Below are 20992 nucleotides of genomic sequence, written 5' to 3'. Positions count from 1 at the left end.
CTTTGACTTAAGCAGACAAAGTAAAGACAGCTAAGTGATCCATCCCTTATAACAATTCATTTTATATAATTTATATTCCAAACAAACACAATGCAATTCAACTTTGTCCCACTGTGTTTTGGGGAGCTGAAACTGAGAACTGTCCCTTTTAATACATAGTGTGATTCCTGCAATAATCTTACTTGGCCCACTCAAGTTTTACATAGATCATGAAACTACATCAAACTGATGTGAAAAGCAACATAAGTCATGCAGGAAATGACTAGCTTCACACAAGCCGGCATTCATACATTACATCAGTCTATGACGAAACAGAAATTATAAAAAGTGTGTCTGATGAAGTAAAAATTATGTTCCATTGTTTAAAAGTAGCTTAATTGTTATTCACAAATAACATTATGTGTAAGCTCCATTGTCTGCCTGTGTACTTGCTTACTGGCAGCATGTTAAGTGGTTTCCGCTTTCTGGTATGTAATCCCTTTTTGACTCGTATAACTGTAGGGGCCCGTTCTACTATAGTAACAAAAGTCAAACTTGCAGATACATTTCCAAGCTAGGAAAAGCTGAGTATATAGGTTATACATATTTTCATTCATAGTTCTATGGCTTTTTAGTCAAATTGGTCTTGCTGAATATATCACATGCACAGGTGACCAAGTGGACAAACAGAATCAAAGTAATATGATTGGTTTAAGTGCTTTCATTTCCAAGTGTGTGTTTGTCAAACAGATACTCAGCCATGCCATTCTGAGGTGCTCCCATTCGACGTAGGTTAGACACCCAATCACCAAGCTCCTTGATGGACTTGACCTGTTCGTCCAAATAGTGCGTCTCAATGAAGTCGCACATCTGTGGAATTAGGAAATGTTCCATTACATGTATGACACAGACGAGGTACTGTCCTAACCTGACGGACCTGTTCAATACAGTGGGAGAATGGGAGGGGATTTGTTGTGGTCTCACGTGAGGGTCTCCGTGTTCAGATGCCACTTTGTGCAGGTCCAATAGGGATTGGTTCACACTTTTCTCCAGTTGTAACGCACATTCCAGAGCTTCCAAGCCACTCCCCCACTCATCTCTCTCAGGCTTCTGTAACAAATTACATTTCATACACATGTTTATTTTCATTTTAATATCCATTAAAATGATAAATGGCAAACACGCACTTTCCAAACCCAAGTGAACAAAAAAAACATTGACTGGCATTAGCACGAGTGATGTCTGTTTGACGTTCATCAAAGATAAGAATGGGTGGGGTCTCCATGTTGCCTAGTTACATCACTCTTATCAAAAGGAGACCAGATGACTGGTCTAATGCATAATACTGTTCGAATCTGAGCAACATTTAAAAAAAAATACATTGAAATATATTCATATTTCAAATTTAAAGAGGTTAATTCAAAACCAACAAATTTGGTTAGGGTTTAAACTTCAGTATATTAACTTTTCAATGCCTTTTCAAATTCAAAACATTATGTTACTGATTTGCTTCCATACACCTGGCCTCTACATTATCTACTACAGGATGAGGTGGCAGAAAAAGACAAATCAATGCAGTGTCTTGGGTTTGGTAATGGGATCTCTGTCCTACCCTGATGTCCTGGAGGAAGATCCGGCCTCCTCGCTGATTCTGCACACTCATCAGCTTCTCCGCATGCTCACGTTCCTCCTTAGACTGAGTGCTGAAGAACTTGGCAAAATTTGGCAAGGATTTATCATCCCTGTCAAAATAATATGACTGGGAGAACAAAAATATAGAGTGATTAGATTAGTTAGATTAGTATATTGTAGACGTAGCACGGGTCATTGAGGGTCCCCGGGTCATATCATTCTTAATGATAAAAGTGGAATCTGGCCCATTTAATTTCAGCACTGCGAGCTAGGCCCAAGATCCACTGACTTCTTACCATGGAAAGGTAGACGTAGGAAGCATATAACTCAAGGTTGATCTGCCTGTTTATAGCAGCCTCGCAGTCCTGGTGGAAGTTCTGTCGAACTTGGGAACTCATTTTCTTCTGTTTAAAGCAAAACAAAAACGCATTACCTTGTAGGTGACATCTGAGAATGTCGGACCATCACAAATACTGCAAGTAGATAGCGAGCACTAGGTATTCAAGGTAGCGAGCTAGCACTAGCTAGCTAACCGTTACAGCTTTCTCTTGACAGAATGTAGCGTAGCTAGCACTAACGTACTAGTCTGACTGAGCAATGAACTTAATTTAGCCGTAATGCCAACTAACGCTAGTTAAGACTATCTTCAAGCAAAACAAAAACATTGCAACTGTACTGTAAAGCCACCTACCGAGGCCAATAAAACAATTGCAAACTGACAAAATAAGGAGTTTGTCTCGTTTGTTTGGTCTCACATAGTAGTAATTACACATCTACGATTTCTCACCAGATAAGCTATATGCTGTGTACTGTAGCGTTAGTACTACTGTACTGTAGTGATAGACTAGTAAATGTTAATGCGAGTTAATGTTGTAAGTGCAGCTAACAAAGCATACTGTGCAAACCCAAAATTTAAGTTTAAATAGCTCTAATCGGGCAGCTTACCGGGTTTTAAAAGTTGCAACTCCGTTATTTGAATTTTAAGCTAGAACTAGCTAGTGCTGATAAGACGCTACCCACTGGTACATAAACACGCGTTGCAACGCAGTCTGTCGCGCAGCAATCCGTTTGGGAGGGCGGGTGAATTTACCCGCAGAGGTCAGTGTCAAAATAAAAGTTTGATGAAACCGGTGTCATGTCTAACAATCTTTTATTTTTCCAGAACTTGTGGATAGATGTAGCTCGTGCCTTCGGTCCAAAATCACTACGTCTTATGATGTCCCATAGGCGTAAGACGTCGGGACTCAAACGCAACAGATTCAAAAACAAAATTCATGTTTATGATCATGCCAACGTGAAATGAAAGAAAGGCAATTTCAGAATTACACGATATTTTATCCCACAAACCAAGTGCCTATTAACCAAGCATACGTGCCTATTAACCAAGCATACGTTTTCCATAAAAAAAAGTTACATGTTTATTAGATGTCTTTGACTACATACTAATGTTGGCACTATGCATTCTCCAGAACAGGCTAACTGAAAGGTGATTACCTACCACAGTATAAAAGGTGAGACAAAAGGTGAGCCACAATAGCATCTCCACACCAACTCCACAATGAGAACAGACACTGAATGAGTCTTGGTAAAACTGTGTTGTTTTGCAACACTGTACAAAGACATTGTATAAAATCAAATCCACATTTTCTACTATATAAAAAGTAAATAAATCCCTTCTACTAACAACAAAACCGTGTTCTCAATGTAGCACCGATGTTTTTAAAATGGCAGATTTCCCCTTTTAGGCGGCGAGTTCCATACAGCAGAGCTGGTGCGTTTGAAGTAACGTGGTTTGCTCTTGTAGAAGATGTTCTCCAGCTTTAGGAGTTCAACCTCCCCAAAGTAAGTGTGCAAATCCAGTGGGTTGAAATACTGTTTCATTGTTGACTGCTTCAGATTAATGCCTACAGAGAAAAAAAAGTAATGAGAACCAACAAAAATGATTAGATGTCATACATTTTCATTTAGTAATTTAGCAGACGCTCTTATCCAGAGCGACTTACAGTAAATACAGGGACATATTGTCCCCGAGACAAGTAGGGTGAAGTGCCTTGCCCAAGGACACAACATCATTTCGCACAGCCAGGAATCGAACCGGCATTGGTGACTTACGGTGATCAATGTCTAGATGCTGGTGGTGACCGGTACAGCCATGGTATTTACATATAGTACCACCATTAACGATCATTAAGATAATAATTTGGGTCATCCAATGTACCTTCTGCCCATGATGGAATGGGTTTCCTCGGTGCAGATTCGTCATCAGTAGAGTCATCGCTTTTCTGGTCCATCCCATAATCCTCAGAGTTTGAGTTCCCGGCAACGGGTTTGTTCCCGCCCTTTGGCGTGATGTCATAGGACTGTGGCGAACCCTGGAGTGGAAAGACAGTTCAAACTAAATCCTTGTGTCCATGTTGTGTCGTGCAAAAGAACGCTTTAGATGTGAACTATCATACCTCGATGTCTACAGTCACATTGAGGCCTGGTCCTTTACGTAGAGGTGTCTTCATTACGGCATGCTGTAAGAGCGTACGTCACAAAGTCTTCCAAATTTGAAAAAAACTTTGCAAAGTAACATCAAATTGTACTATATTTGGCTCATAAAATCCATGATATATTGATGCTACCATCACCCAGTGCTTTCATCAGACTACATCTGTCAACTCACCTGAACTGCGTTCTTAGCAGCAGCAGCTTCTTTCTCCTTGGCAGCTTCCCTCAGTTTAGCAGCCCTCTCCTCCTCAGCCTGCGCCTCCTGCTGGAACACACACACACACAAAATGAGGACCTAAACTCACAGGATTCAGGATTAGAACTAGGTTCCAATAAAGCTTCAGGCAGTGACTTGGTCACAATGCAGACATTCGGATTTCTCAGGACCAGCGCTAAACCGTCACTTATAGGAGAAGCTACTATATTCAGTTAAGTCATAACTGGTCCCATGTCAGAATTTTGGCTCACCATGACATTCTTTGTCAGAACTTACCCTCTTTCTCTTTTCCTCCAGCTCTTTTCTCATTTCCTCCAGCTCCCTGTTCTCTTTCTCCCTGGCAGCCTTCTCCACTTCTCTCTTCAGAGCAAGGGCCCTCTCCTGCTCCACTCGATCTCTGAAAGCGAAGAGGCAACTTAGTGGCAAACCCCAGAAAACGCCACCAACACCGGTGAAGAGAAATCAACGGAGAGCTGCTACAACTGGAAAACCCACCTTTCAGCAGCCTCTCTCTCACGCTCTCTCTCCCTCTCACGCTCTCTCTCCCTCTCACGCTCTCTCTCCCTCTCACGCTCTTGCTCCTTCTTTAGCTCGATCGCCCGGCGGGCTTCTGCCAGCTTGCGAGCTCGTTCCTGTTCCTCCTCTGCCCTCCGCTTGGCCTGCATCTCCTGCAAGCATTTCTCCTCCTCCTCCTGAGGTGGAGGAGCAGCATTAATCAAAACACATTTCAGGCACTTCCAAACTAAAGACCCTTGCACACAGAGTCCGAAATGTTCGCACTTTAAAAAATAAATACGACCCTTAAGTTAATGTCAATCGCGCTTACACACTGCCTCCGAAACTTTCATCCGTCAAAAAAAATTCGGATTGGGTTCGATTTTCAGCGTTTTTCGCATCCATTGCCAGCATTTTGATAGTTTTTGGGCAATTCAGAGACAACAAATTTTGAGGCTTTTGGTAAACGCATACGAATATTTCGAACTCCATAACCCACTCAGTGTGCAGGGCTTTAACACACTCAGTGTGCAGGGCCTTAACACACTCAGTGTGCAGGGCTTTAACACACTCAGTGTGCAGGGCCTTAACACACTCAGTGTGCAGGGCCTTAACACACTCAGTGTGCAGGGCTTTAACACACTCAGTGTGCAGGGCTTTAACACACTTAGTGTGCAGGGCTTTAACCCACTCAGTGTGCAGGGCTTTAACACACTCAGTGTGCAGGGCTTTAACACACTCAGTGTGCAGGGCTTTAACACACTCAGTGTGCAGGGCTTTAACACACTCAGTGTGCAGGGCTTTAACACACTCAGTGTGCAGGGCCTTAACACACTCAGTGTGCAGGGCCTTAACACACTCAGTGTGCAGGGCTTTAACACACTCAGTGTGCAGGGCTTTAACACACTCAGTGTGCAGGGCTTTAACACACTCAGTGTGCAGGGCTTTAACACACTCAGTGTGCAGGGCTTTAACACACTCAGTGTGCAGGGCCTTAACCCACTCAGTGTGCAGGGCTTTAACACACTCAGTGTGCAGGGCTTTAACACACTCAGTGTGCAGGGCCTTAACACACTCAGTGTGCAGGGCCTTAACACACTCAGTGTGCAGGGCTTTAACACACTCAGTGTGCAGGGCTTTAACACACTCAGTGTGCAGGGCTTTAACACACTCAGTGTGCAGGGCTTTAACACACACAGTGTGTAGGGCCTTAACACACTCAGTGTGCAGGGCCTTAACACACTCAGTGTGCAGGGCCTTAACACACTCAGTGTGCAGGGCCTTAACACACTCAGTGTGCAGGGCTTTAACACACTCAGTGTGCAGGGCCTTAACCCATGAGCCCGGAGGTCTCACCGCCTGCTGGATCTTCTTCTTCCTCGTCTCCTCCTCCAACTTGCGCCTCTGCTCCAGCTCTTCTTGGCGCTTGGTAGCCATCTTCCTGGCCTTCTCCTCGGCCAGCCGCTCCTCTCGCAGCTGAGCCTGGTAGCACAGGAACACACACGGGAGCTGCACACTGGAGAACAATCTAGAACTTAACTTTCAGATTTCCGTGCCGCCGTCCTAACCCCTCACCCACCTTGTCGTTCTTCTCTCTTCTCATCTTAAGCTTTTCCTCCTCATCCTTCACTCGAGCCTCGACAACCTTCCTCAGTCTTTCATCTCTTTTTCTGAAATTATACACAATCACACAAGTTAACTTGTTGGTAGAGTAGCATGAGGCTAATCTAACTAGAGTCTTAAAACTAAATGACACACCTTTTCAGCTCCTCTAGTCTTTTTTCTTTTCTTCCTCCAGCTTTCTCCTTCGTTCCTCTTCCTGCTCCTGCTTCTTCTTAAGAGCATCCAGTTTCAGTTGCTCTTTTTTCTAAATAACAGAAACATTTAATTAAATGGTGTGCCATACAATTACAAAGACCATACAATAGGTTACACCAAAATGAAATACTACTGGTGAAATCCAGAAAGGGTGAGTATTATTAAAACAATGAAAATGGATGACAGGGATACGATTATCAGTTAATAGATGTATTTTTCAACAGTGGCTTGTTAAAAGTAGGGATGGGCATTTCAAGTCAAAATACTATTTGATATTCACTGGGAACTATTCGACCATTCTAAGTGGTCCACACAACTTTTTGGTGGCTGTAATGGTCTTTCGCTTTGAATGTTTCTCCTTTTTGTACAGTGGCATCTGATCTCACAGCGCCTCGCACGCTTATAGGAACCTGGTAGTAACACGTTCTTCTTTTGTTATTTAATGGTGGTTGGCAAACAGCTCTTTTGTGCATTACCGCCACCCTCTGGCGGTAGTAACGCATTACTTACTACCAGGCACCGGAAAAAGCAAGAGAACATACATATTTTTTTACTATTAGATTTGTATATTTAAAAACTATTGTGAAAGTACAACCCATCCCTAGTTAAAATGTTATCATCTCAGACCCAATTATACAAAATATCACGATTCTATACACAAACCCAGATGAGGTGGCAGGAAGGGGATGACAAGGTGTGCACACATTTAGTCAGACACCTAAACACCTACACAACCCCTCAACTGTTAATAACACCAGTACATTAACTAAAACTTACCACTAAACCACGGCTCAACTGGAAAGATAGAAAAAGTTGTGAGACCTAGTACCTTGGTAATACAATGATTTTTCTTTTTTACATCCAAGCTCTGCCTGCATAAAATGAACAGATGGCAAAGAAATCAAGTTTGTGTGAAGACCAAGTTTGGGTTAAACTCACTGCAAGGTCTACTTTGTGAGGCGTAGTGTTTTTGATGAAGGACTTCATCATACTGCTGCGACCCATAGAGCTTGGAGTCATCATCAGAAGCTGGTTCTTCTGCACAGTCTGGAGGAAGGATCTCATGTTGGGCCTTGTTGCCTATACCAAAGAGACGATCCAAAACATTTGGTTGTTATGAGGCATGTTATGACAAAGACGGGGAAACGTCAGTATAAAATGACGACACGGGTGCTAAAAGCCCGGTAGAGCAGCGTGAGCGTACAGCCTGGCTCCTCTTGGGAGACGGCTTCTTCCTGGGGCTCTGGAAGTCCTCTGCTGCATCGGCTGCTCTGCGCTTCGAGTTTGAACGAGACCTCGAACCAAACAGGCACAGTTAATACAATGTATTTTTACCATCATCTCACTGACAGTAGGCATTTTTCCTCAAATGTGTTAACATATTGTACAGTGACTTACCTCAAGCTTGATTGCGATTGAGGCTTTTCCCTGTGGTCATCTATAAATAAATTCAGCATGTTTATCTCCTATTTATGTTATCATTAGGAATAAGAAACTAGACAGGATAAGCTATTTTGTGATCAAAATGTTTTGACAGCAGTGCGCACAAGATGATAGCATTCTGAGCCATACCTGATGCCTCTGGGGTGCCACTCTTGTCCTGGTTGCTGATGGCAGCGGAGGAAACCGTGGTGGGGGGGATTTGGGCGGTGGAGCGGGTGAGACGACTGGGGAGAGCCTCTGGTCTCCTCTCTTCTGGAGACGTCTCTGTATCCCCCGTCTGAATGTCTACATCTGACCACACACTAAGGAAAACAAACAGGTCATCATCTACCAGTAGATCTGTTTAAAAACTGGGAAACGGAGCGACAAGTTCCAATCAAATATTTACTCAGGATCTAAACAATATTTAGTCAAAAGTTATTATAGAACTGCTTACCCATCTGTGTTAACAACCACATCTTCGCCCCTGGACAACATCAACACATCTTCTGCAGAGAGATGACATTAACACACCATGTCAACGCCTGACTAGGATGCAACGATTCCTATTCAGAACATTTTACACTCACTGCCTCTTGCTGTCTGTGGCTATCCATGTTTACATTGTGCAGCACATGATGTTTACAATAGAGTGTTGACAGATTGACAGACTCAGAATGGGATTGCCCTGGGCTCTTTCCTCACCACTGAAGTTCCTGCTGGAGCTTCCGGCACGAGCCTTTTTCTTCATGAAGGAGCGTCTGGAGGCCCGGCGCACTGACTCCTGGGTCATGCTGTGGCGCAGACCAGCCAGGGAGCGCCGGAGGCTGAGGGAATGCCGCACGGAGCTTCTGCGTGAACTGGAGGGTTCCGTGGTAGCTATGGCAATCTTAACAACGGAGCGTCCAGGGGAGGACTCTGCCTTTAACAAGATCTCAGCCGACAGGCGGTCAGCAGCAGAAAGTTTCACCGTAGCTTCTTGCATGCGTGTCTGAGGTGGAGATTGGGGCGTGCTTGAAGGGGACGAATGGGAGCTGGCGTACACCACCGCAGCTTCTGTTTGGACATTCTCGTGTTTTTCCGTGATGGACTTCTCTTCTGGCACCCTGTCTGCTGTCTTGTTGCGAGTGTTGCGTTTGGGCTCTTCTGGGAATAACTCAGAGGCAACTGCCTCTGGGCCAACTTCAGTTTCAGCAATAAGATTAAGCTTATTCACTGAAGAAATACGTAGGTTGCGCTTGCCCTTTGAACTCCTATGGGTCAAAACAGTTTCGTTACTTTTGTGTATGACATGAGAGCAGTGTAGACTAGTGCGACAGAAGCAACTTACCGTCTTTTGCGGTTTTCTTCCTGTCCCGCAGAAATACGTTTCCTGCGACTGGTTTTCTTCTGAATTGGAGTCTTTGGCATCAATTCAGGTTCTGCACTGAAGTCACTGTAATGTATAGGTCTTTATGAATGAACTACTTAAAATATACAGTTGATGTTTAGATCGTTCCGGATTTTGTAACTTTAAGATGACCGGTCTATCAGTCTCTCCTTGATCAGAGACAGTAATAAAACTATAACACAATAACGTTACTGGATTGTTATCAAACCTTGAGAACATCCGGTTGGCTTCCTGCTGAATTTCTTCCAGCCAGACCATATGGACATTTTCGATATCACTGATATATTCCTGTATTTTGCCATCGAACGTTTTCACGAGAGAACGTGTACACGAAAGAACCGAGCAGGTCATGGTTGCAGCGTGACTGAAAGAAACAAAGATTGGAGTTAGCTAGCTAGGCTAACAACAGGCAAAGCTAGAGCTACCTATGTTAGTCTAGAAAAATACATTTTTGTCAACAACGGAAAAACGTTTGGCGAAAAACAACTTTGTGAGCTTATAAATAAATGTGTGCTGGACGACGTCGTAGATTGTAGCTAACTTTACTAGCTCATTTGCAACGAGGCGGACTGTCTAAACGCGCATAACATTAGAGCTAGCTCTAGCTTACGTGCCATGAATTCTATGAATAGTAGTCAAGGTGAATAGAAAGTATACATTTTTTACCTATGGTTGATAAAACAACTGGTATCCAACTAACTTGCATCCGGTACGTGAATATTTGTCATGTAATATTATTCGTGTAAATATTCAGCTGTCCCAATCGGATAAATTCACCACAATAAAAAGATCGCAAACAACTACTTCAGTTCAGTAGCGCCCGCTGAAACCGTTCAAATTGTGTTAGCCAATGGGAGACATTTCTGAAACGATATTCGATTTGAACCAATAAAAAGCTTCTTCTTCTTCTTCTTTTGGTGTTATGGCAGATTGCAACCAACGTTTATGAGGCGCATCACCGCCACCTACCGTTCAGGAGTGTCTGGCTCAAATAGTAAGAAAAACGGGGGAGAAAGAAGAGAGGGAAGGGGAAATGGAGAGCGAGAGAGAGAGAGAGAGAGAGAGAGAGAGAGAGAGAGAAATTGGAGAGGTAGAGCGAAATAAAGAAAGGGGGGATGCGTGTGTGTGTGTGAGAGAGAGAAATTTTACAAATCTCACTACACCTGTCATAAGCACGTTTATCCTATCCGTGTCTTATAAAGAAACAATTAAGAAATACATTTGGAGATAATTTCAGCGTTTCCAAGAAACGCTTCTGCTATGATTGATATGTTTGTGCACGCTTATCTTTGTGTGCTGTGTTATATGCCCCATCTCAGTTCCCCCCGGCGGGGTCTCGAATATCTGGGCTCCAACCTCAGAGAGGAATGTCTGCGCTTCAGGGTTTTAGTTCACAGGTCCCAACAAGCACCAGACACACCACACCTTTGTACGCGCATACACGGGTCCACATTTCGTCAGCCGACATCTGTGTCCACGTATGCACAATCACACACAATTCAAGGTAATACAGGGTTGATATTGTGAATGTGCATGTAGGCTGTGTGTACACACGTACATGTATATAGAAATGCAACAGTGTCCAGTTATATGATACAATAGCGTGATACCCAAACACCCTGGAACCCAAGACAACGCTCACTCTCATCTTACAAGCAGGGTCCGCCGTGCGGTTGTCTTCTGTATTTGCGAAACTCGGGAGTGTCTGTCTGCTTGGCCTTGAGGCGCGCCCTGCGCCGTAGACGGGCTGCGCATTCGTCGAGGGAGACGACACAGGAACGCATAGGTAGCAGGACAATGGGCACGTAGACGGAACAGGGAAACCCTCCCTGTGACAGTTTGTGTATCAATCAAACTGAGCTCAGATACGATGATGAGTCGGGTCCGACCCGGCTACTGCCGCCAGGAGGTGAACAAAACCACATGGGAGGTACCAGAACGGTACCGTGAACTGACTCAGGTGGGGACGGGAGCTTACGGCACTGTTTGGTAAGTGTAATGACAATCTGGTTCTAAAGAGGTGTCACGTGTACATTTAGTAGTATATGCACGTTATTTCTCTTTGAGGGAAACTACTGGGCATCCCAGTACAATAGAACACAAACTAATTGTGTATGGTGTAGCCTATATTTGTTCCTGCTGCGGAGGGAAATTGGCTAAAACAAATCACTTAGCGAAACCTGAGCACACCAAACCACAGGACATGCTTGATTTACTTCCTTGTCTGTTCATGTTTTATTTGAGATTTGTTATATTTTAGATTTTTTTTTGTGCCATTTATTATTCATAGAACACACGTTTTTAAGTGCAGCCTACATAGGGACACACTCATTGCACACAGCTAACTATTATTTACTTGTTATAACAAGCTGTGTCCAATGAGCTTGTTACGTTGTTGTTATCAATGTTTAACGAAGTGGGCGTGTACGGACTGCGGGTGTAAACATGTTAACGAATTACTCAAATTTTGTTTTCATTTTTGACTGAATGTGTCTGCTGTCAAATTTACAGTAATGTGTTGGTTACGTGTTTTCGTTGTTTGTGTGTGTGTGTGTTTCTGTGGATTGGTGGTGGAAGGGGATTTCTACAACTGCCTTATAGAGTTTGTCAAGTGATAGTTCACGCTAGTTCAAGTAAACGCGTGCCGACATAGATAAACATATAGCATATGCTATTCTCATTGCGTTTCTATCTACGACTCCGCACCTCACTAGACTCGCACCATCTGCATAGATAGGATACCATATTTCTGTACATTGGTAAACCTCTTTCTAACTCCAACATTCCCCCCATACCTTTCCCTCCTTACTTCCTTCATCCTTCCATCTCTCGCTCTCTCTACAGCTCGGCGCTGGACTTCAGGACAGGCACCAAGGTGGCCATTAAGAAGCTCCACAGGCCCTTCCAGTCCGAGCTGTTTGCTAAGAGAGCTTACAGGGAGCTGCGTCTGCTCAAACACATGAAGCATGACAACGTGAGACGGCTATGCTTGTCCTGTCTGTCTGCATGTTTTCCCATGGCTCCCCTCTGCATTACAGGGATGCAGTCTTGCTGTTCTAACCCAAACCATGTGTACCAGGGCTAACCCTGGTACTAACCCTGGTACTAACCCTAGTACTAACCTTGGTAGAACCCTGAACTTTCAGCAGGCAGGCAAGGCTGTTGTTAGAGATGACACACCTGGTGTTTCTGAACATGCAGTGCCCAAAGCTGAACAGCAGTTTATTCCAGGGCCATTCATGTTTACTGGACCAAACTTCCTTTCTGTTTAGATACACACCTGTTTTGTCATTCTCTCATCATCTCTTAATAATCCTTTCATCATTTGCTAAATATTGTCTCTCCCTCCCTCTTTGTCTTTGTCTTTTCCGCACACTCATTTTGTCTCCTTTCTTTCCCCCCCCCCTCTCTCTCTCTCTCTCTCTCTCTCTCTCTCTCTCTTTGTGTCTTTCTTTCTTTTTATTTCTGTGTCAGGTGATTGGACTACTAGATGTGTTTACAGCTAACCTCTCATTGGATAGATTCCTGGACTTGTGAGTTTACGGTGCTATTTCACATTTTGTATTCCTCTGTATATTACACTGTGTTGATTTCATGTAGCAAAAGCAATCAATATTTCTCTCCCACGTTTGACCTTCTTCTCTCTCCCTCTCCTTCTCCCTCTTCCTCTCCCTGTCTCCACCCCTCTCCCTCCCTTTCTCTCTCCTTCTCTCTCTCCCTGTCCTTCTCTCTCTTCCTCTCTCCTTCTCCACCCCCTCTCTCTCCCCTTCTCTCTCCTCTCTCATTCCCCCTCTCTCTCCTTCTCTCTCTCCCTCTCCTTCTCTCTCTTCCTGCCTCGCTCTCCACCCCCTCTCATTCCCCCTCTCTCTCCTTCTCTCTCTCCCTCCCTTCGTCTCCCAGTTACCTGGTTATGCCCTTCATGGGTACAGACCTGGGGAAGCTGATGAAAATGGAGAGACTGTCTGAAGAGAAGGTCCAGTACCTGGTCTACCAGATGCTGAAGGGCCTCAAGGTAGATACATTCGATGCATGACACACACACACACACCCGCCCACCCACCCACCACAAACACACACCACAAACACAGTAACCCACTTTCACATCCTGCCTTAACCTTGATGTTGGTGATGTAAGAACTGTCCTGTTTTCTCTGCTGCAGTACATCCATTCAGCTGGGATCATCCACAGGGTGAGTCTGTCTTCATGTGTGTGTGCATACACATACAGTATGGGTTACCATATTAGGAATAAAATATGAGTGGCAATACTGTCATTAATGTGATCATGTGACCTTGATGTCTGCAGGATCTCAAACCAGGAAACCTGGCCATCAACCAGGAGTGTGAGCTCAAGGTATACACACATGTGCACAGTTTCAACTTGCTAACTTTCATTATGTTGTCGTATCTTATAACCTTTCTATCTGTAAAACTGGTCTGGTGTCCTGTCGGAGCAGGGGTCTTGTCTGGTGACATGGTCATGCGTGTGTGTGTGTCTGTGTGTCTGTGCGTGTGTGTGTGTCAGATCCTGGACTTTGGCCTGGCTCGGCAGACAGACAGTGAGATGACTGGGTATGTGGTGACTCGCTGGTACAGAGCCCCTGAGGTCATTCTCAGTTGGATGCACTACACCCAGACTGGTCAGTACACACACACACACACACACACACACACACAGGGCACATACATCAATGTTACCTAGAGGGGGCTAAAGGGTCTGTTTATCAGACTAGGCTGTACATGTGACTGCTCGACCCCTGCTGAGAATCCTCTTTGTCTCCACCCTCCCCCCCCCCCCCCTGCTCTCTCTCTCCAGTGGACATCTGGTCAGTGGGCTGCATCATGGCAGAGATGCTCCTGGGGAAGCCGCTGTTTAAAGGAAACGACCGTATCCTCTGTGCCTCACGCCGTCTCGCGCCTCCGAACATGCACAACATCCACCGAGAGAGAATTGATAAACACATATCCGTTTATAGATTTTTCGGCGGTTTCTAAGCTAAATGTGTTTAGTAAGGCTTGTTGAACCGACTCAAGTGGGCTTCAAGTCATGATGCGCTCACTTTATCTACGACATAGAAACCTTTTCTTGACCCGTGACCCTCAGACTTGGATCAGCTGACAGAGATCATGAAAATTACAGGGACGCCAACTCAGGAGTTCATCACCAAGATGAAGTCACAGGACGTGAGTTGTACACGTGTACACACAAACACACACACACATGCACACAAACACATTGACACACACACACGCACACATGCTCACACATGCACACACGCTGGAAATGAATGGAAGTGTCACCGGAAAACTCCCTGTCCTTCTGATCAGTGCTTGTATTGTATGTGGTTGGGCTGGTTCATCCCAGGCTAAGAACTACATCAAAAGTCTCCCCAAAGCCCCAAAGAAAGACCTTCAGCAGCTCTTTCTCAAAGCCAAGCCTCAGGGTGAGACACGCACACACATCCTTAGCCACAAATCTTTATTTTCGATTTATTTCGATCGTATTACATATTTGGTTCATGTTACACACTTAGGTCAGAAGCTCCCATTTCCCGCAAGCTAATCCCCCAACCTCCCCTCCTCTTCTCCTCCTCCACTGCTCCCCTCCTCACTTCCTCCTCCCTTCCACTTTCTCTTCACCTCCCCCTCCTCCTCACCTCCTCCTCCCCCTCCTCCTCTCCTCCCCTCTAGCGGTGAATGTGCTGGAGCGTATGCTGCTGCTGGACCCAGACAGGCGGGTGACGGCCGCGGAGGCCCTGGGCCTTCCCTACTTCTCCGAGTTCAGGGAGCCAGAGGAGGAGACGGAGGCCCAGCCCTACGACACGTCCCTGGACAACACAGAGCTGCCCCTGGAGCAGTGGAAACGTGAGGGGAGGGGGCGGGCGGGCAGAGGGGACGGGCGGAGGGGAGTTGAGGAAGGAGAGGGGATGGAGTGGAGGGGGGAAAGGGGGAGGTGAGGTGAGGGTGGGAGGGAGGGAGGGGCAGATGACAGGAAAATGAGTGGAGGGAAGAGGTGAAAGGGGGAGATGAGGCATAAATGATGTCTGAAGCCCCTGGAGCTGCTTGTTGTCTGTAAGTGAAAACATGACTTCATCCTGTCTGTCTTGTTTCCCTCTCTCCCGTCTCTTCGGTCTCTCTCTCTCTCTCTCTCTCTCTCTCTCTCTCTCTCTCTCTCTCTCTCTCTCTCTCTCTGTCTCTCTCCCTCCAGGTCACACGTACACAGAGATCCTGGCTTTCCAGCCTGTGGTGGTCGAGCCCAAAGAAACCTCACTGTGAGAGGAGCTGGTCTGCGGTCCCAAACCCTCACACAGCCATGATACCAGTCATCGTCCACTGTGGGAACTCCTCCTATGTGTGTGTACCGTACTGTACATGTGTTCACTGTATCTGTGTGTATCAGTCTCCACTGCTCAGTGACAAGTCTGTCTTTAATGGCTTGGTTGTCCTTACTGCAGGACATGTGACTATATAAGTACTGTTCCCGACTGTCTGTGTGTCTGTTCTATATGGAACTCATCTGTGTGTATTCTATCTGTGTGACCCTTCTCCTTAATGTGTAGTCCATCACTTGGCCTTAATGACAGAACAATACTCCACTGCCTGACATGAATATGGTTTACTCCAGGGTGCACTCACAATGGTTTGTTGTTGTCTTAGTGGAAAGTGCAATGTACCAAGCGCAGTTTTACATCTGGCCCGCGGTAATAATGCTTCTTACGCTGGATTAGTCGTATTTGATTAAAATTGCTTTCTTAAAAAGTCTAGTTTGTTCTTCTGTTGATGCTTCCTGTCGTCTCCACTAGAGTGCAGCACACACACACTGAGGAGCGTGTCGAGAACACAAACGGGTGTTTACGCTACATTATATTTTCCGTCACCGAGGTGTGTGGAATCTTCCGTCTGTGCGTTAGTGATCCCTGATGCCAGACCCTGCCAGTCACTCTATCTCCCCATGATGGACTCTCAGCCGTGAGCCGCAGTAGCCCTGGGTGCGTGTCACGCTGAATTATATCCCCTGCCCCTCCCTCAGGGATGGTTCATTCTGGAGTCACAGAGTTCTCTTTTCAGACAGGAAAACAGCGATGAAAGCACATTTTTCTATACCCCTCTCTCCTCTCCTGTCCTCTCCTGTCTTGTTGTCTCTTCTCCTCTCCTTCTCTCCTATCCTCTCCCCTCCTATCCTCTCTCCTCCTATCCTCTCCCCTCCTATCCTCTCCTATCCTCTCCCCTCCTATCCTCTCTCCTCCTATCCTCTCCCCTCCTATCCTCTCCTATCCTCTCCCCTCCTATCCTCTCCCCTCCTATCCTCTCCCCTCCTATCCTCTCCCCTCCTATCCTCTTCTCTCCTACACAGCTGTCAATCCACCGGTTTATTTTCAGAGCTTGTTGGATTTGAGCTGCACATTTTTCCCCCACCCTTTACCCTCATTGGACGATCTTAGAGTGTGCTTTTAGAAATGCCCGGTCTCTGTTCACACACACACACACCACACACACACACACACACACACACAAACACACACACCCTGACACAGGGGCCAGTATGTGTGGAATGAGAGTGATGCCCAAACGTTGAATCGACCTGGGTCATTGTGGGTTTCTTAAAGGGGACAGTCCATCGCCAGGCTGTTTGTTTCCTGTGGCGCAGGGGAGGACGTCAGGGCGTTGACCCCGCCCGGGAGCATCCCTAAATACCTCAGAGACTACGGCGTTATCACCCTTCAGTTCCCAGTCACTCACTCCTGCAGGGCCGGATGGATGAACTTGGGCTGGCAGCTAGATGCCTTTGGTCTCTGTCTAGACTCAGGGTGAAACTATGTATGACAGAGAGACAGAGAGCCCATTAAGTAGACTTTCGAGAAAACGTCAAGATTTGAGACAAGTACGACAGTGGGATTTCTGGGAATGATGGAAGAAACCCTGCAAGCACAATGTGTTATTCATTTGATGCTCAAGGCACTCGCTTATCAGCTTGGATAGCTTAACATTTTATTGACACGGCTGGTTTCTGTTTTGATAATCTGGTATTTCCTGAATTTACTGTGGGACCGATTCATGTCTAAAAGAAGGGTCAAGGACTGTCCCAAGATAAAAGCTTAGATGATTGTGAATGTCGAAAAGAACCTTCACCCAGTTTGGTTTTGTTTATGCTATGCATGTGCAGTACATGTGTATATTTTTTCTGTATATGTGTCTCCAAATCTCTGTGCATTAGCGTGTGGAAGGCACAGTACGTTACGCAACGCTGAGCTGGATGTACGAGATGTATCGCAGGCGCAACAAACACGCTGATATGTTGTGTGCTGGATGTTCAGCATGTGACGCTGGGCCTGGTGCCAGAGCCAGATGTGCAGATCCACGGCCCGTCTGTTTCCTCTCCCTGGACGACATGTGTCACAGACATGCATGCAGGAAGAGTGACTGATGTTCTGCTAGGAAGCTAAGATGTTCTTGACCCTGAACTGTGTGAATTTGTAAAGATGACAGGAGTCTAAAGGCTGCTCTTGTTATTTACATAAAGTGTAGCATGGATGTACTTTTCGTGCTGGTTGAGTGATCTTATGAAAGAAGTGTCAGAAATACCAAGAGTCGGTATATCAGAATGTGGTTGTATGTAAGTACCAGTATTGTTTGGTTTGGTTTGAAATACATTTTCCAGATCAACTTTGAATGTTTCTTCCCATGCTGGGGATACTCTGGTGTTTTCACGTGTTTATTTACAGATATTTGTGTTTATTTTTGGACTAAACTCACTCAAATGTTTGAGTGCGTGTGTGTGTGTTTTAATGTTTACGTGTCTATGTAGAGCTCAGACGCTTGGCATCGGGAAAGCATCTCCCCCTCTCTCCCCTCTCTTTCTCTCGATCCCTCTCTCTCGGCACACACCTGTACTGTGTGTGTCTCTGAGTCTCTCAGAGGAAACACACACACCTGTACTGTGTGTGTCTCTGAGTCTCTCAGAGGAAACACACACACCTGGAGGAATCCGTCCGCTCACCGTGCGGCAGGGGAGGACATTCCACAGGCTCACATGTTCCTGGTCAGCCCACCGTTCCCCTGTTCTCCCATCCTACCATCCTCCAACCCCGCACATTCCCAGTCCTGCATCCCTCCAGCCCTCCAGCCCTCCAGTCCTCCAGTCATCCAGCCCTCCAGCCCTCCAGCCCTCCAGCCCTCCAGCCCTGTAGCCCTCCAGCCCTCCTGTCCTCCAGCCCTGCAGCCCTCCTGTCCTCCAGCCCTCCAGCCCTGCATCCCTCCAGCCCTCCAGTCCTCCAGTCATCCAGTCCTCCAGCCCTCCTGTCCTCCAGCCCCCCAGCCCTGTAGCCCTCCAGCCCTCCTGTCCTCCAGCCCTGTAGCCCTCCAGCCCTCCTGTCCTCCAGCCCTCCAGCCCTCCAGCCCTGCAGCCCTGCAGCCCTCCAGCCCTCCTGTCCTCCAGCCCTCCAGCCCTGCAGCCCTCCAGCCCTCCTGTCCTCCAGCCCTCCAGCCCTCCAGCCCTCCAGCCCTCCAGCCCTCCTGTCCTCCAGCCCTCCAGCCCTCCAGCCCTCCAGCCCTCCAGCCCTGTAGCCCTCCAGCCCTCCTGTCCTCCAGCCCTCCAGCCCTGTAGCCCTCCAGCCCTCCTGTCCTCCAGCCCTCCAGCCCTGTAGCCCTCCAGTCTTCCATTTCTCCAGTCCTCCAGACCCTCTTTGTTTCTGCTCTGTGAGGCCTGGGGGCTGATGGACAGGATTTAGGCTGGCCTCTCAGCTAAGGGGATCTATCTCCAGCACCGAGATTTAGACAATGTTTCATGTTCAGTCTCAGGGCTTTAGATAGCTTTAAGACTGAAGTTGACTAAACAGAGAGGCCCAGAGATCGGGCCTGTGTGTATCTGTTGTTGCTTTAAAATGGGGGATTCTCAAGATCCCCAAACTGCTTGTTGCATAACTCTCAATAAATCTCCCACTCAAAACAATGTGCTATGGCTTGCCCAGCTGTCTAGCTGCTTGCACCTGCAGCCTCTTTCTTGGTGCTTGGGTGTTATGGAGGCCAGTGAAGGTCCTACTATTGATCCTTAAAAACAGACTAATATCTATCAAGTGGTTCTGCTATGAAGACTCCCCTTACTTCACCATCCAACTACTGTGACACTCTCCAAGCCCAGCAAAAGTGGATCATGTCCCTAATGCGTGACAATAAACGCTGCATGTCAGAGAAAGGTGAAATGTGCACTTTAGGACAGCCCTCATCAGCTCTGTGTCTGTTTATACATTTAGTCATTTAGCAGATACTCTTATCCAGAGCGACTTACAGTATGTACAGGGACATTCCCCCCCGAGGCAAGTAGGGTGAAGTGCCTTGCCCAAGGACACAACGTCATTTTCACGGTCAGGAATCGAACTGGCAACCTTCTGATTAATAGCCCGATTCCCTAACCGCTCAGCCATCTGACACGACGAAGCGTCCCCGTCCCTCCAGCTTCTCCTGAGCGTTTCCTTAACGACGATAGGACACGGAACACTCACTTAACCGTCCTCCACAGGGCTGGGAAACGCTGTGATTGATTCAACGGTCAAGTGGCCATGTGTGCCTGTGACCCCCAGAGCCCAGCTCGGCCTCCTGTACGCTTGGCCTCCATCAAGGCCCATAAACGCTGTCAGGCATGGGGCCCACGGAGGCATGGGCAGAAGCAGCCCTCTGGGGTCAGGGGTCAGGCTAAATCACGGAGAGTATCTCTCAGTTCCTGGAGAAGAAGGACCCCCCTCCCCCCCGGGTGGTGAGGTGAAGGTTGACAGAACTGCCTGTTCCTGAGTCTCCTGGCAGGGGGCGAAGGGGGAGAGGTGGGGGGCTGGTCTGACTAGAGTTAGCCTCGCAGCGGGATACTTAGAAAGCTACCAGGTTCACAACCTTACATTACGGTATGTTCAATAATAACATTTCGGGTCTTCAGCCTCTTCTTGTCAACCCCATTACAGTTCACTTATCGGGTTTTTTAAAAGTCAACAGCACATGGCTTGTATCGTGTTTTCTGGCAGTTTGAGAAGACAAACCCCTCAAAGCCAGTGGTAACTGGACTGAAACGTATATCCCTGGTGAAGGTTGAAGACAAACAGACCTAGCCCAGAGCGGCACATGAAAATGGCCCCAGAGAGAAGCCTTAAAGTCAGTTATATAAGCCATCTCCGTCTTCAAAGCTGTTTCAGCTTGACACGTTTAGATTGGATGATTGTTTTCAGTCGCACGGCCTTACCGGGACTGAAGAGAAACAGAAACCTTTCCCCTTTGTCCTTGCCAATTTAAGGAACTCTGACTTTTACACACACAAACAAACACACACACACACACACACACAGCAGTGGTGGTGGAGGGCAGAACACAACAGGACAGGGAGCTGGGCCTCAGGTGTGTGAGTGTGCGTGTGCATGTGTGTGTGTGTGTGTAAGGTGAGGAACGTTGGTGTCAGTGTCAGGGATGTCCGTTTTATGGCTGTTTATTCAGGGATGCCAGGGGGGGGGGGGGGGGAGGAGAGCTGCTGCAGGCTTGGCCTCATCACCAGGGTCTCCACCACCCTC

General features: G+C 46.7%; 3 protein-coding genes across 4 annotated transcripts; 1 reads left to right on the top strand and 2 right to left on the bottom strand.

The window, feature by feature from the left end:
• Positions 1-42: 42 nt before the first annotated feature.
• On the bottom strand, positions 43-2694 carry fth1b (ferritin, heavy polypeptide 1b). The gene is made up of 5 exons (XM_084673330.1): positions 2557-2694; positions 1908-2015; positions 1592-1738; positions 964-1089; positions 43-849 (listed from the first exon to the last, which is right to left on the bottom strand). The coding sequence occupies exons 2-5, from the start codon at positions 2007-2009 to the stop codon at positions 691-693; spliced, it is 534 nt and encodes a 177-aa protein (XP_084529456.1). The 5' UTR covers positions 2010-2015; positions 2557-2694; the 3' UTR covers positions 43-690.
• Positions 2557-10303, bottom strand: LOC146259105 (inner centromere protein-like). Its single transcript, XM_084673281.1, is given in 20 exon segments — positions 2557-3515; positions 3830-3983; positions 4068-4130; positions 4280-4369; positions 4598-4718; positions 4817-5013; positions 6173-6298; positions 6396-6486; positions 6575-6590; positions 6593-6683; positions 7412-7429; positions 7574-7714; positions 7839-7929; positions 8033-8072; positions 8207-8379; positions 8514-8565; positions 8762-9309; positions 9387-9491; positions 9655-9810; positions 10113-10303. Coding segments are annotated over 19 exon segments (2445 nt in total). The 5' UTR covers positions 9798-9810; positions 10113-10303; the 3' UTR covers positions 2557-3330.
• A 699-nt stretch (positions 10304-11002) lies between these two features.
• Positions 11003-16205, top strand: mapk12a (mitogen-activated protein kinase 12a). Of its 2 annotated transcripts, XM_084671678.1 has the most exons (12): positions 11017-11435; positions 12291-12420; positions 12921-12979; positions 13347-13458; positions 13607-13636; positions 13753-13800; positions 13972-14086; positions 14263-14334; positions 14551-14630; positions 14812-14890; positions 15138-15311; positions 15655-16205. In XM_084671678.1, the coding sequence occupies exons 1-12, from the start codon at positions 11317-11319 to the stop codon at positions 15720-15722; spliced, it is 1086 nt and encodes a 361-aa protein (XP_084527804.1). In that variant the 5' UTR covers positions 11017-11316; the 3' UTR covers positions 15723-16205. The 2 variants fall into 2 exon arrangements, with proteins under 2 accessions (XP_084527803.1, XP_084527804.1); XM_084671677.1 differs by having other exon boundaries at positions 11003-11435; positions 13753-14086.
• The last annotated feature ends 4787 nt before the right edge of the window (positions 16206-20992 follow it).

The sequence above is a fragment of the Hypomesus nipponensis genome, chromosome 14 (assembly GCF_054491055.1).
Source record: "Hypomesus nipponensis isolate SF chromosome 14, ASM5449105v1, whole genome shotgun sequence".
Classification (NCBI taxonomy): Eukaryota; Metazoa; Chordata; class Actinopteri; order Osmeriformes; family Osmeridae; genus Hypomesus; species Hypomesus nipponensis.
The sequence above is the reverse complement of the archived record's forward strand: the minus strand, read 5'-3'. Positions and strand labels throughout refer to the sequence as shown.